Raw genomic sequence first — 16,173 nt, 5'->3', positions numbered from 1 at the left:
GAAATGGAGAGAGTATGCTTCTGTTATGCTAGAATAGTTTCCAACAATCCTTGAGAGAATCTTACAATTCTCTGAATGTTTAAAGGTAATAGCAGTAAAAATGCCTTTGGGCCTGATCGTTTCATCAGTTTCGACGTTTTTTGGATGCAGAGATATAATCCAAACGTATATATTATATATTGTGGGTGGTGACCAAATTTTGTCTTCCACAGAAAGAAGAAATGCGGGAACAAGAAAGTTTAAAATCTGCAATCTAGTAGTGAGGAGTTCTTAACCTTGTATATAGGTATGCTCTTTATCTATATATGTCTATTCTGAAATGCTAAAATATATATATATATAAGTTATAATCTCTGTTTTGGTGATTGTTCGTATGACTGATCATCATTTATGATCCTGTAGATTCACCTCAGATTTAAATGGGAAACTCTTTAGAACAACGGGTTTGTTCTAGAAAATTCTGTTTCCAGGGAAAACTGGGTTGTAAAGCTAATATAAACAAAATATGTATTAATTTTTTTATGAGTGGATTGGCTGAATAACTATGAACTATGGATTGGAAAAAATGTGACCAAGCCCTGGAGTTTATCCAGTTTTGAAAATTTAAATGGATTAATTTGTTTTAAGTCTTTAAAAAAATGTTACTCAAATATTGCTTCAGTGTACCAATCTACCAATTTTAGAAATTTCAGGCCGGTACAGAATTAATCCAAGAAGGTGGGTACAGTACGAGGGCCGACCAATGGCATAGTGAAAGGCTTTACCTAGAAAAGTTGCTGCAGATATTGAAGCAGGTCCACAGCCAAGTAGAGCAATCTTACAGCGGTAGCTTTCACCAACATCGGCAGGAACATCAGGAGGCAGAACCTACAATAAAACAAAATATATCAGACTTCAGATTTCAGGTTTTACTTTATCATTGCTTGAGTAGAGGTACAAATTTCCCTGTACTCTTTACTGTTTATGCACTGATTTCAGGATTCACCTCTAATTGGAAGATTATATAGATAGGTAGATAGATAAATAGATAGATAGATAGATAGATAGATAGATAGATAGATCGATAGATAGATAGATATATAGATAGATAGATAGATAGATAGATAGATAGATAGATAGATAGATAGATAGATAGATAGATAGATAAATAGATAGACAGATAGATAGATAGAAGATTGATTTTTGTATTTTATTTCAAGGCAAAATATGTTTTACCTGGGAAATTTTCATTTGCTTGAACATATCAACAGCAAAGTGTTGCAATCCTCCAATATTAATTGCACCCTCCTCTGCAGCTGCAAGGTTGCAACCTCCCACACACAAGTCTAAACAACCCCATATAATGATACATTTAGTTCGTCAATTTATAAGTTGCCCATTATCCAACTACATTTAATGACTGTTACAAAAAACTTGAACACAACATTTTTCCATTGATATTGAAATATTGGCCATTATCACCGTTTACAAGTTGTTTATTTTCTATTTTACTTTCACTTTTCAATCACTTCCCATTTCCTTAACCCATTTTTTCTAAATTTCCTCATTGCAAATATCTTTCCTCTGCTCTCTGCTTTCGATCTATATCTTCTACCAGTGTCTCATTTATTCGAAATCATTGCACCCACCGCGCTGGTCCGGTTTTAATTGACCGCCGGCTTAAATCTTGAAAATGGACTAAATATTCCCGGGAAATCCAGAGGGGAGAATAATCTTCTCAGTTTGATTCGTCTGTGCAATGGCATATCTAAATCCAATGTCCTTGAGACCGAATTTAAAGAATTTGAACTGAGTCGCTGAAACACCTAATGTTGGTTTGATTTTTAGGGAAGGATCCGAACCGTTGGAGGTTCAAATTTGAACCACCGGTGGTAGACAGTTCAGCCAGAAAATTCGATTTCTGATTTGATATTGATGAATACTTTTACCTTAGCCGCTCCATAATAGTTTTTGGTTGCAATAGAACCAATAAAGCTCTTTACATCAAGCTGGGTTGGACAGCTCTTCTGACACGGGGCATCCGCGCACTTCAAGCACCTAGGTGTAAATCCGGTTACAAAGGGATGGATCGTTTCCACTTTTTTGATAAATGAGGTCTTCGTTTTAGAAACGACATAGAAAAAAAAACGAAAAACTAAATAATCGTTTTTAAAAACGATATTTTTTTTAAATATTGACATTTAAAAATGGCCGTCTTTAGAAATTCTATCGTTTTTCGTTTTTTTTAAACGATAGTTTTCATAACGATTATTTCGTTATTTTTTCATCGTTTTTAAAACTAAACAAAACTAAACGATTGATTTTTTGATTAATTTAAAAACCATGCATAGGGGTGGAAATCTTAATCCTTTATTTTCTGATCTTACACTTTTTATTTAATCTAAGAAAACATGCCAACTAATGGAAGAAAATGTTGTCTTCGTCATGTATAATTGGTCCATTTCTTTGTTGTGTTTCACACTATTGTACTTGTATAATCTATCTGGGATATTCTAATAAAAAGTACATATACATAGTAATGAAAATAGAAATAAAAAATCCTGATATAACTGCTGAAGATAATATTATTGTGTATGCAAAACATTCTTTCTGAACCAGACAAAATTTAGAGACAAAAACAACAATAACACGACTTTACAAAATAGCTGGAAGGCTGAATAATAAATAATGGTTGTCGGTAAAAATTGTTTAAAAACATTAAATTTCTGTACAACTGAATTTAAGACCAACTTTTGTTAGTACAAAGCACATGTAGAGCCTGCTACAAGCTAAGCAATTTAGTTGGTTTGTTTTTGGTCTTTTTCAGCTTTTATTTTCTCGCAGGGTGAACATTTTGCATAGTATAAGAAAAGGAGTTAATTTCAAATTGTTTTCTCTAAACTTTTCAATTTTCCTATCTCACTATACATACTCTTTTTTTAGTTTTGTTTCGTTTTTTAAAATTTGATTAAACTTTCTAGATTTCAAAACTGCATTCTGTAAAAGTTTGCTAAATTTTAATCTTTGCAATATGCCAATCCTAAAAAAGGAAAAAAACAATCATTATGACATTGACAGTTTCTGTTTTTAGATCGTTTTTGGATCGGTTTTGGTTGGGTTTTTGTTCGTTTTTTGTTCGTTTTTGGTTTGTTTTTGGTTCGTTTTTTGTTCGTTTTTTGTTCGTTTTTAGTTCGTTTTTGGTTCGTTTATGGTTCGTTTTCGGTTCGTTTTTGGTTCGTTTTTGGTTCGTTTTAAGTTCGTTTTCGGTTCATTTTAGGTCGTTTTTGGTTGGTGTTTTTGCATATATTTGCACATTTCAGGATCAAAATTTGGCATAGTGTAATAAATGAAAATGCTTAAACTAAACAATTTGAAATAAAATGCTTTTCTTACTCCATGAAAATTATTCACCCTGTGAGAAAATAAAGGCATAAAAATCCCCACTAAAATGTTTAACTCAAGTACTTATAAAATTGTATTCCTGGTTTTACCTGGCCGCCTCCCTCAGTGCTCCTCTCTCGCTTAGAGTAGTGTGCTAAAAATATTTTTTATTTTTTATATTTCAACTTGTATTTGTAAAGTGTAACCCAAGAATATAATGCAGGGAAAGTTATCTCAGAGGTGTACGCATCTTTTATACTGCAGTGTACTGTCTCTGGGCGATAATAAACACAAGACGGATGTCGAAGAATGACATGGGATTAATCTTTCACATAAAAAAGCAATGACATATTCTGGTCATAGGAAACTATTATGTAAATTATCAAAATTATCAAAATTTGATGCTTTTAACCTCCTCGGATACTAAACGAACGCTGATGCATCTATTCTTGTTTACAAATTACAGAACTGGTTTCAATATGTACGCAGAGTATACGCAACTGCATTTATACTTTCCTTGCATTATAACCTTGGTGTTACCTATGAAATTAAAAATTTATTAAGATTGTACAAGGTTACCCATGAAACTCGGCTTGAAAAAGAAGACGACATTTGATCAATCTTTTATGTATTTGATCGATGTTTTAACAATCAAATAGTTGTATCAGTAGCTTAAAAATCAACTCTTTAGTAAAATTGATCTGTATCCTGTGTAAAATTGATCTGTATCCTGTGTAAAATTGATGTGTATCCTGTGTAAAATTGATGTGTATCCTGTGTAAAATTTATCTGTATTCTGTGTAAAATTGATCTGTATCCTGTGTAAAATTGATCTGTATCCTGTGTAAAATTGATCTGTATCCTGTGTAAAATTGATGTGTATCCTGTGTAAAATTGATCTGTATCCTGTGTAAAATTGATCTATATCCTGTGTAAAATGCACAATTGCTTTGTGTCGTTTTCATTGAACCAGTTAAATTCTAGAGTTTTATGGGTCTTTCGTAAACCAAATAATGAATATCTACCTTGATATCTTCAAAGTTTTTGTAAAGAGGGTCACACGACGAACAAGACAAGTTTTCTGCTTTATCCTCATTACGCTTCCAGTGCTTCTTAGCCTGGATAAAGATTTTTTTCCTTTTGAGCAAAGGTAAAAATATGTCAGCAAATATAAGAAAAAGAGAAACGAGATCATTCATTTCAAAAATACACTTGTCTTGACCAAGTCAAAAAGGGAACAGTATTGATAAACTGTATATCTGTATGATGCATCAATTTAAATTTATATTTTTATTTATTTGTATGTTTTTAGATAAATTATTATTTATATGATTATGTATTTATAAAAAAATGGTTAATCTGAATGGATGTATTTTTTGCTGATATAATTTTTTTTCTATTACCTTGTGTCAACCATGGCTAAAAAAGTAATAATTGGTGTTAATATTTTTTATTTACCTTCTGTAATTCGAGAGTGGAGAAATGATAATGATTGTAATAAGTTGAATAAATAGTTGTTTGATAAAGAAACTGAAGAACTCGTCAATTTTATTAAGTCCGTAAAATTTTCAATTTGATCTTAAATACATTCGATATTTCAAACTTTGAACTTCTCATAAAGCTTCCAGTCAAAGTCTTGAATATAAAAAAAAAACTATCAGTTTGCAAAGATATAGGAGTTATAAGTTAAAGTTTGAAGTAGGTGATAAGTTCTTTTTATAATGGTCGGCGATTATATCAATACAATGAGGACGACTTTTATTAATGCTTTGATTCCAAATAACAATTATTTGTTAATTTTAAGTTTAAAAGTAAACCAGAAGAAGCTGTTGATTTGCAACTTCTCTTTGTTTACATGTCAATGAGTTTCTAGTGCTGTTTGAAAAGCTTGGTAGAAATCAAAATTTTAATAGAAGTCGTTTTCATTGTATTGATATATACGACGTCGACTGTATCAAAAATAGATTCTTACCTTTTTTGTTACTGCAGAAGGAACAGCGTTTGCGTAGGGTTTAATCTTTTAAAACAAAATAGATGGTAAAACAATGTGGACTTTTCTGCGCAAGAAATTTGGAAAACAATGAGAAGAAAATAGCAAGTTTTAACTTAACCCTAAACGGGCTGACTGGGGAGCGTTTGCCCCCCCCCCCCCCCTGTAGTTTGTCCCAGCGTAAAAAGTCTGGTTTGTGAAAAAAAAATCTAAAATAGCCCATAATTTTTTTTATGACTAAAGCTACAGATCTAAAAACTATATATTTAAAAATCCCTTTAAAAATGCATGTAAAAACATGTGTCACACTTACATATTTGTTTAAACCAAAAAAAAATGTTGACCCTTTTTTAGACATTTTATTCAACCCTCCCTGGCACCCAAACTACTAAAGTCTAATTTTTTTCTATTAGCTATTCTCTAAGGCCCCCCAAGGCTATACATAGATTCAGACTCCCAGCCTTTGTAGGGTTAATGTTCTGAATTAACCACCGCAAACTGAAGATTCTTAATCCGTAAATCTTTGCAACCTGAACGTTGATATAAAGTAGAGTTAATGGTTTGAAATATCAACATCATGTTTAAAAGTTATGTTTTAATTGAATTTTGTTCCTTTGGGTTTAGATGAAGGAGGTTTTCAATATCTGGTGGTTCTCTGCTAACCATACCCTCATTAGATACTGGAGCCATCCTGGATAATAACCTAGAATTTAATAATTTCTTCAAACTGAAGTAAATTGTACATAAGATTGAAATCATTATGCTTTCATTAATAACTTCTCTTGTTTAAGAGCTATTGAGAAGAATAAAAAACTGTTAAATATTATGATTGAAACCAAGAAGTAACCAGAGTCCGAAAACTTTAGAATGGTTGCTATCGAGATCAATGCTTGATCCTCTCTTTTGCTAATATCAAGATTAATTTAGTCTTTAGATTAATTTCTAGAGATTATTAGAGATGCATTCTTTAACTTTTGAAAAACCGGTTTTTAATTTTTGCACATTTCTGGTGTTGATGGTGTCATATCAATAGAACTAATGATCGATTGAACTAACGTAAGTTTTGGATTAATGTTTATTAAGACTAACGTTCAAAATTGCTTTTGGTCCTCAAATGTGATAAAACTAAGATAGTTGTTAATAAGTTCATATTAACATGATTTAATTTATATTTGTTTAAATGCTCCTAAAGTCGGCTTGTGAACAGCTGACTTTAGTTCAATCGGATATTAGTCCAATCGATATAGCATCGTATCTGTAATTGTTATCAAACGTAACTTTTATACAGTAGGGATATAAAAAAAAAGAGGATTATGAAGAAAAATCAAAATTGTCCAGTGTGCACATGATATTCAGATTAAGCGATCGGGATTAACCATATTCCTGCTGGGGGGGGGGGCAATTTGACCCCCCCTGTTTTTTTTACATAACTCAAAAAGTATTGGTCTGAGGCTGTTGAAATTTTCTGACTTTTCCTACATACCCAAAGCCCTCCCTTTAGGCCTAAAACCGGGCTTTAATACTAAATGCCTGAGTCCTCAGGCACACTGCCTGAATGACTGCTTTTTCCTGTAACAAACTAAATCTTTGTTTTGACCCACTTCCACTTGTCAGATTTTGATAAAATTTAGCTTTTTGGAAAGCCTTTGACATAAGGAAACGAATTGCACAAGTTTTGCGAACAAAAAATTGCACATTTTTTGCAAACAACCTGTCAAAGGAAATTTGCACATTTTTAGTTTTTCTTGATTAGAAATAAGGTTATTTAAAATTTTGCAAAAATTTTTGGATATTTGAAATGGCATGGTCAAGGGCTTTTCAAAAATGTATAATTTATCATTTTTTGGACAAATTTTTTTTTGCAAACATTTTTACTATATAACTGAATTTTGCGATAAAAAATTCAATTTTTGCAAATTTGCAAATTTTTTTGCAGATTCTAAAAGTAGAGCACAAAAACTTTCCAATAATGTATTATTTGTCATATTTGGACATCAAACATGGGATTTAGAGGGAGGGGGTCAAATTGACCCCCCCCCCCAGCATATCCTGGTTTTCAAGTACCCCAGCAGAGTAATAAAGTTTTCAGCGCAAGAGTAATACAATTACACAAAAGTGTTTTAATAAATAAAATGGTATCATTTGTAAGAGATTTCTGGCGTTCTTTCAACGTAAACATCTAATTTATTTTTGAACATTTTATAGGGAAAACAATTAAAATTTAAGATATGTTTACGTTTAAAATGTTCAAAATTAAAAATGTAACGTTTTAAAAAAATTAAACCATCTTACCTTAACGTAAATTGGTATTCTCAAAATACTCTGAAATTAACCGTAAATTATTGTTTGATCAAGTTTTCTACTTAAAGTTTAGTTTTTTTTATAAATGCATGATTAAACACTAACAGTGATAATCTTTGAAAACATATTTTGATTTTATCTTTTTAAACTCCTCAACCTTTTGATAAACATAATTATGACTAATACTAGAATTTTTGCCAAACAACTAAGAATAACAGGTGTAATTGAAAGGGACTGTTCGAAAACATAATTTCAAGTGACCCTCAATTTACGATTGTAATCTATAAAACTTTGACTAATTATCGAGGCCAGCGAACCCTTGGTGTTTATCTCTTAAATAGTGTTTGAATTGCCGAAAACGAGAATACCACTGTACTAGTGTACAGTATGAACTCAACCCAACCTTTCATGTATATTATACGGAGTTATAAGGCGATTTAATCAGTATAATGAAGACGACTTTCGATTTCAATTTTGATTTATAACAAGCTTTTTAACAGCATGGATAGACAAAAACATGGAAAAAAAGAGAAGCTGTAAATTTGAAAAGCTTCCCTTTAACTACTTGTAAACTTGTTGAACGAATAAAGCTTGTAAATATTATTGATATAATCGCCTACCACCGTATCTTAAAAAACGCCGAATATTCTCCAACGCGGTTCTTAAAAAATTCGAAAATGCTTTGGTTAGGATTAATATTTTTTAATCTTTCTAAAGGAGGTGGCGGGTGTTTGAATGGCACATTTTATAAGAAACTATCCCATTTCATATTGTCAACATTTTTAGCTTTCTGTATTCTAAACGTGTTATTTTTTTGAAAGCTCATAAGTTCCTGTACCATTATTTAAGCTGAGATCCAAGGCCGAAACCAGAATAAAAATTAAAAATAATTGACCTGTCAGAGCCAACTAACCCCAACCTTTTAATCAAATAGCTATTTTACAGATTCTTCAGCAAAAAATACTTTTTTTATTTTGTACACATTTTCTACCAGGATTTCTTTGCCGTACGTTTGAATAATTATTCTGAGCTGAAAACTTTAGAATGGGATATCCTTAATCCCGATTAGTTAATTAATCTGGAGATTAATAACAAAGGGAGAACAAGCATTATTTAATCTGGAGATTAAGGAAAAGAGAATATCAAGAGCATTAATCTCGATATCCACCATTCTAAAGTTTTCAGCTCTGATTACATTTCAGTCAAAAATTAACAATTTACTTCAATTTTTTAAATTTAGTAATGGGCTAATTCAAGAATTTGTCAGGGTGGGGGGAGCTTAACTTTTGTTTCTTTTCAGAGGAGGGGGGGGGGGCTCAGGGTAACCGCCAAAAAGTAGCACTAAAAAAGTCCTGTGGAAAAAGTCCCATGGAATCTAGCTAAAACAAAGGACTTTATTTTTAGTTACATTTTGTCGTAAGACTTTAAAAAATTGGGACTTGTTCCCAAAGCTTTTTTGTTTATTTTTTTCCAGAAACTTTTTTTCCTGGGACATCATAAAATCGGGGCTCAGCACCCGTCGGGACCTGAAAACTCCATAAACCAAATATTTAGTTGGTTAAGAAGGAACCCCAGCTGAAGCCCACTCCCCTGAATCTAGATTTAGTTTGTAATGTACCGTAATTTCTAATCGCAAATGTTTACTTCGAATAGGGGAACGAAACTATTTTCCTTTTAACAGTTGTAAAGGCGTAAATCGCTTTAAATCCCAATAGCAGCGCTTTTTTACACACCAGTTGGATGAAACGGGAAAACAACAATATTATTAATATACAAGTTTTACCAACATATTTTGCAATATTTAACCGTATTAAAAAATTTAAAATATTTAAAGCTCTATTTTAAGGAGGACTCACCCGAAGCGTATACAATATGTAACTGCGATATATGTAATGTATATATTTAATATTCTTTACACTTTAACACCTCTGTCTCTTATTCTGAGATTAGCGCTAAATTCAAATTTAGAATTTGCTTTAATATGTTTTGAGATTAAATTAAGATAAATATTGTGAAGAATATCGAATGTGTTATTAAACAAGGCTGCAAAGTGCAGCTCAGATCTGGTTCTGAAAACCTGTATTTAAGAAGAAGATAGGACAGAATGGGTGAGATACAGGGGGGGGAGGGGGAGGGTTGACGCTGAATCTATTGTGTACAACATGTATTAAGGGAATCTAGAAACTACGTAATATTTTTTATTTGTTTAAATGGACAACCTGCCAAATTCAGAGGGCGGAAACGCCATGTATGTGTGTCTGTACCAAAAGAGTATGTGTAAGTAATAACGAACCAAAGAATGGGATATCCTTAATCCCGATCGCTTAATTAATCTGGAGGTTATTAACAAGAGGAGAACAAGCATTCTTTAATATTTAAAGAGTGGATCAAACCTTAATCCCGATATCGACAATTCAAAAGTTCCCAGCTCAGTACATACGGATCTCTGTATTTGAACAGTCTGGGAGAGTACATTTGTTTATTGTTAATTGGTTACTTAAAAATAAGTTTGATTTACATATAAAATATATATAGAGATTAGTTATAAAATATATATAGAGATTAATTATAATAACGAAACAATAAATGTAATCAATTAGAAAATTTCTATGATTAAAAAAATTACTATTCCTTTATAAAAAGCTGGTTTTTTGGTATGCATCAATTTTCATTTAATCCCGCCCCTTTTAAAAATAATAATAAATAATAAAAATAATTTGTTATTTTTTACAAAGGAATGTCATTTACTCTCTGAGAGTTTTTCTCAAAACACACAATTTAATAATTAACCCTATCGATCCCTTTTGGGCTATTTTTGTCTAATATAGGCTGTCTCTCTAACTAATATAATTTAAATACAAGACTGTGCAAATGTTGTTAAAGGGACAGACCGGCTCTGTATGTAAGGTATTTAAACTGAGTATGCAGTATTGTGGACAAATTCTTTAGGATTCATTTGAGACATAAAACCTTTCCACGATGTATAATTACTGAGTTTGAGCGCGAAGTCGACGTTCAAAATTATTAATATGGGTGGTTAAGTTTTCAGAATCAATAATTGAATATGATTACTTATTTTCGAAAAAGTACGATTTTGACCGTCGACTTTGCGCTCAAACTCAGAATTTACAGATCTTTAAAAAGGTTTAAATGTCTCAAATGATTCCTAAAGAATTTGTCCACAACACTGCATATTCAGTTTAACTACCTTATATATCCGGTCTGTCCATTTAAGAAGAATAATAAACATCTGATCCATTGAGGTCTAAACATTAGTGAAGTGCAATCACCATAGATAAATATAAAAAACATAGATAGCTTATGTGCGCAAAATCACCAAGAATTGTACAGTCCGCGAACTCATACTTCTAGGAGTCAAAGTGTACTTCAATGATAAGCGGGGTGAATTGGTGTTTTAATGGATTTCATAAATAACTCCGGGAATGGAACTATTTGAACAACAATATTTCACTGAGCAATATATCATATTGACGAGAACTGAAGAAGGACATGAAAAGGACTATACTAACTTAAATTTCTCTCTACAGAACTCATGTACACCTCAAGTACTCAATGACATAAGAACAGCCAATGTTAACAACCGACCTAGGTAATCTATGTAATAGGAATATCTTTAAAACATCTCTGTACACTTATATCTTTCAAGATGAAAAATGTCGTCTTATGCGCAATCTATCTTTATCTATGGCAATCACACGTCAACGTGTTCACTATTTATTAAAAGTCTAATGCATATGGACCAGTCCAGTCATTCAGTGTTTTTTTTTTCAATTCTAAATCGGAGTAAATCGTTTGGATTTAAATGATCCATTTGCTTTGTTACAAATCAATAAATTTTAGATTTATTTTCTTTGCTTGTTGAAATTTTGTTCCTGCAGAAACAGGTTTGTATGCATATTGCATATTTTGCCGTAAAACTGCAGTAGAGAATGAAACAAATCTTAACTGTTCAAATCCATACATCTGCTGACCACATTTAAACCAAGTAAAATTATCCTGTGGCCGAATTTAAAGAATTTGAGCGGCGGTTTAAATTTAAGCCGCGGTTTAAATATGGTTAGTTCCACTTAAAAATTGTATCAAATGTTTCAAGATTAATGCCGGCGCTTAATTTAAACCGGGTTTTGGCGGATTTAAACTGCGGCTCAAATTCTTTAAATTCCATCTCTGGTTTGTTTCTTCTTTTAAACCTGATGTTGTGAATTTGATGTGGATAACATTGTAACCATCTATAATGTATAGAAAGTGTGGACCAATGAAAAAATATGACTAAATGTAAATTTAAAAGTTGTGTATCAACCCTATCCCTGCTGGGGTACTTGAAAACCAGGGATACGCTGAGGGTTAAATCCCATGTTTGATGTCCAAATTTAATATGAAAAATAATACAATATTGGAAAGCTCTTATGCTCTACTTTTAGAATCTGCTAAAAAGTTCCAAATCCAGTTATAAATTAAAAATGTTTGCAAAATAAATGTCCAAAAAATGATATGATATACATTTTTAAAAAGACCTTGACCATGCCATTTTAAATATGCAAAAAGTCAATTCAACTCTAGGTTTCCTATGTCTTTGCAGAGGCGCTTCTAACGGTTATCAGGAGTACAGGGAGACAGAGAAAAATATCAAATCCAAGTTAAACGTAAGAAACTTAAGGTATGAAAAAAACATTGAAGAGGAAAAAAAGATAATCAACAAGGAATGCATGCATTCGTCTATCAACGCTGTATATTGACCTGGAGAACAGAGGTTTTTTACCTCTCTGGGTCTAGGCTTGCTATGGAAAACCTCAACCTACAACCCATGGGAAACATGTTAATATCAATTAACCACTGATCATTCTAATGTAGAGAAGCATCAAGTACAAAACGGGTTGTATGCAAATAATTAGCAAAAATTTCTGCGCAAAACTTGTACAATCCGTTCTCTGAAGTCATACACTTTCCAAAAAGCTAAAAGTTATCAAAATCTGACAACTGAAAGTAGGTCAAACATTAAGACTTAGTTTGTACCACCAGGAAAAAGTAGTCATTCAGGCACTGTGCCTGAGAACTCAGGCATTTAGTTAGTTTTAGGCCTAAAGGGCTATGGGTATTTAGGAAAATTCAGTCCGACACTCTTTGAGTTATGTAAAGAAAACCAACAGGGGGGGGGGAGGGGGTAATAGGGTTAATAAAAAATACCATTTTGGATAATAAAGATTTGGAAGTTGCTTCTTGGAAAATTGCACGATTTGGATATTGCCGTTTGGGACATTGCCTTTAGTAAAATACCTTTCTAAAAGTACAAAAAGTAGGTCTTTGGAATTTCAAATAACTATATTTCATCTTCCCAATAATAAAATTAGATAAGATCAAACAGGAGAAACAAAAAATGAGTTGTCTGTTTTCTCTAGTTCAAAGTTTGCTTTATTTTTCTTTAAACTTTTCCCAAAGTTTAGGCATTAATATTTATTATGTATAGATCAGCAGTTTCAGGGTTGAGGTTGTTTTAACCCTAGCCCTGCTTGGCTATTTTTGCCTAGTAGGCAACCCCCCCCCCCCCATGATTTTGTCCTATAGAGTTGAGATAGGGAGGTGTAATATATGTCCTAAGACCAACTGAATGCCTGGTCATTAAAAATGTAAAAAAGATAAAAATTAGACCTCTAACTTGAATGGTAAGAGTGCAAGGGAGAATTTTAAAAAAGTTCAAGAAGTACAATGGAAAAATGTTTTAAAATAATTATTTTAAATTCTGACAAATATTAACAAGAGACTCATGTTATTAAATCCATATTTTCATGGACTTTTCAAATATATGAATTTTAGCCTTGTAGCCTAATCGATATAAATATTATTTAGCATTTCTGATTTTTTTGGAAACACCGACCCAACTTTTGACTGTACTAAATTCAGTAATTAATCTTAAAATTTTGTCTAGAACTGTATCAGTCCAGGTACAACCCATCAGCTATAAATGTCAACTATGACACAAACTATTCAGCAACCAATGTCAAACCAAAGGACACAATCTCACCGGCTCTGAATGTCAATACGGACACAAGCATAGCTATCAAACATGCTCTTAGACAATCAATGCCAAATCTCAAAGCACAATCTCATCGGCTCTAAATATCACACAGGGACACAAGCGTAGCTATCAAACACGCTCTTAGACGATCAATGCCAAATTTCAAAGCACAATCTCATTGGCTCTAAATATCACACAGGGACACAAGCGTAGCTATCAAACACGNTATATATATATATATACAGCGTAGTTTAAGTTTAATGTACGTATTCATAAGATTAGCAAGGATAGATATAACATAGTTAAGCTATCTCCACACATGTTTACAGCATAGTTTAACTTGAATGTACATATTTAAAGGATTAACATAATTAGATATAAACGTAGTTAATCTAATCACAATGCATCTTGTTTTGTAGCTCATTGTATTTTTTACATGCATAAGAAAAATGTTTGCTTTCTTGGAAAAATTGTTCTGCACAACTATGATGTTCAAAAATTAAAAAAGTTTAAGCGTTCTAATGTAAGCATTTATAAGTTATTTAGAAAAAAACCACAGGAGAGGAAACATAGGGTTAATATTAATAAATAAAAGGGGCGATGTTTTGTGTTCAGTTTTTACATGGCACCTCAATGATTACAGAAAGTTTTCTTCTGAAAGTTTGGAAGAGCATAACGTAGTTTTGTTGTGAACATTATAAAATTTATAATTTTATTCATAACCTTTCTGGTTCTAAAGAACTTTGAGATTTCCACTAATTTTGCAAGTTTGATTAGTTGGTTTAAATACGAATTTAATTAGAGCTTTTATGAAACTATTCTTACTCACTTCATCGTGAATTTCATAATAAACATGCTATTTATAAAAAGTAATCATCATGCCATCATGTTAAATAAGCTGTATAATATAGCACCGTGCTATGAAGTAATCATCTTGCTATAATGTTAAATCAGCTGTATATTATAGCACCGTGCTATGAAGTAATCATCTTGCTATAATGTTAAATCAGCTGTATATTATAGCACCGTGCTATAAAGTAATCATCTTGCTATAATGTTAAATCAGCTGTATATTATAGCACCGTGCTATGAAGTAATCATCTTGCTATAATGTTAAATCAGCTGTATGTTATAACACCGTGCTATAAAGTAATCATCTTGTTATAATGTTAAATCAGCTGTATATTATAGCACGTGTGCTATAGTGTTTTTATTGGCTGCCGGATTTTCTCCAAAAAATTTGGAATATTTCCAATTTTTTTTCAATTGAAAATGAAAATGAAATTGAAATCAACTTTATTTTTTTACTTTTGCTTTGTTTCAAAGCTTATTATAATAGTTATTAAAATCTTATTTACAGTGTTATTAAACATTGTCCAGAAATAAAAAGATTGCTCATGGAGACCCAGATTTGCCTTAAAACTGAACTTTACTATAACAAGTAAACCTACTAAACTTTACTATAACAAGTTAACCTACTAAACTTTACTATAACAAGTAAACCTATTAAACTTTACTATAAAAAGTAAACCTACTAAACTTTACTATAACAAGTAAACCTATTAAACTTTACTATAACAAGTAAACCTACTAAACTTTACTATAACAAATAAACCTACTAAACTTTACTATAACAAGTAAACATACTAAACTTTACTATAACAAGTAAACCTATTAAACTTTACTATAACAAGTAAACCTACTAAACTTTACTATAACAAGTAAACCTACTAAACTTTACTATAACAAGTAAACCTACTAAACTTTGCTATAACAAGTAAATATATATAGATAGATATCACACGGACACACAGACAAACAGGGACTGCTACTTTAGATATATTTAGGTATATATTTTTAACAGACACACGGACACACAGACAAACAGGGACTGCTACTTTATATATATATAGGTAGATATTTTTAACCCTGTGACTATTAAGTTTTAAATTTTATTAATGATTGAAGGTTTACAACGAAATCTTTCAATTTCCATTGAAAATCTAAAAGGATTCGGTAAATTTGAATAAATTAAATTTATGAATTCTTTTCATCTCTAAATTTACAAATTATAATTTGTATCATGCAGATATAACTAGTATAAGGCGGAAAAAAAGTCGTCTTTGTTTAATTTGAAGAAAAAAAACAAGGATTTGGCAACAAGATTTTCGAATCTTTAAACCTTTGCAACTAATGAATTCTGTCAGATCAAATAATCTAAGTCTTAAATATAAAAGGTTTGCACTCTCAGGTTGCAAAGATATTAGAATTAGATATTTAATGTTTGTGACAAAGACTCAATTCCTTTACTTGGATTCATATGATTTGCATAATTAAATTCATGAATTCTCCCTTTCTCAAAATCTACAAATTTGTTGTTATCATGCAGAAATAACTATAGTATAAAGCAGAAAGAAAGTCGTCTTGGTAAATTGGTAAAAAAGCTAAGATCTAGAAAAGGAACTAAGTTTTGCTACAAACTCTGATT

The 16,173-nt window shown here is 31.5% G+C and overlaps 2 protein-coding genes across 3 annotated transcripts in view; both read right to left on the bottom strand.

Moving 5' to 3' along the window:
* The window catches only part of LOC111704528 (dihydropyrimidine dehydrogenase [NADP(+)]), a 51,866-nt gene extending 50,516 nt beyond the window's left edge, over positions 1-1,350 (bottom strand). The window contains exons 1-2 of the mRNA XM_023476783.1: positions 1,216-1,350; positions 765-867 (exon numbers count right to left, since the gene is read on the bottom strand). Coding sequence (XP_023332551.1) covers positions 765-867; positions 1,216-1,242 — 130 coding nt within the window. The 5' untranslated portion in view covers positions 1,243-1,350. The remainder of the gene's footprint in view (positions 1-764; positions 868-1,215) is intronic.
* A 515-nt stretch (positions 1,351-1,865) lies between these two features.
* On the bottom strand, positions 1,866-7,672 carry LOC111704529 (dihydropyrimidine dehydrogenase [NADP(+)]). 2 transcript variants are annotated; one of them, XM_023476784.1, is made up of 6 exons: positions 7,643-7,672; positions 5,963-6,053; positions 5,333-5,377; positions 4,386-4,478; positions 3,471-3,514; positions 1,866-2,037 (listed from the first exon to the last, which is right to left on the bottom strand). In XM_023476784.1, the coding sequence occupies exons 2-6, from the start codon at positions 6,038-6,040 to the stop codon at positions 1,881-1,883; spliced, it is 417 nt and encodes a 138-aa protein (XP_023332552.1). In that variant the 5' UTR covers positions 6,041-6,053; positions 7,643-7,672; the 3' UTR covers positions 1,866-1,880. The 2 variants fall into 2 exon arrangements, with proteins under 2 accessions (XP_023332552.1, XP_023332553.1); XM_023476785.1 differs by having other exon boundaries at positions 5,963-6,041.
* Positions 7,673-16,173: the final 8,501 nt, after the last annotated feature.

Source organism: Eurytemora carolleeae, unplaced genomic scaffold (genome assembly GCF_000591075.1).
Source record: "Eurytemora carolleeae unplaced genomic scaffold, Eaff_2.0 scaffold613, whole genome shotgun sequence".
Taxonomy (NCBI): domain Eukaryota; kingdom Metazoa; phylum Arthropoda; class Copepoda; order Calanoida; family Temoridae; genus Eurytemora; species Eurytemora carolleeae.
This window is presented reverse-complemented; position numbering and strand designations above follow the sequence as displayed.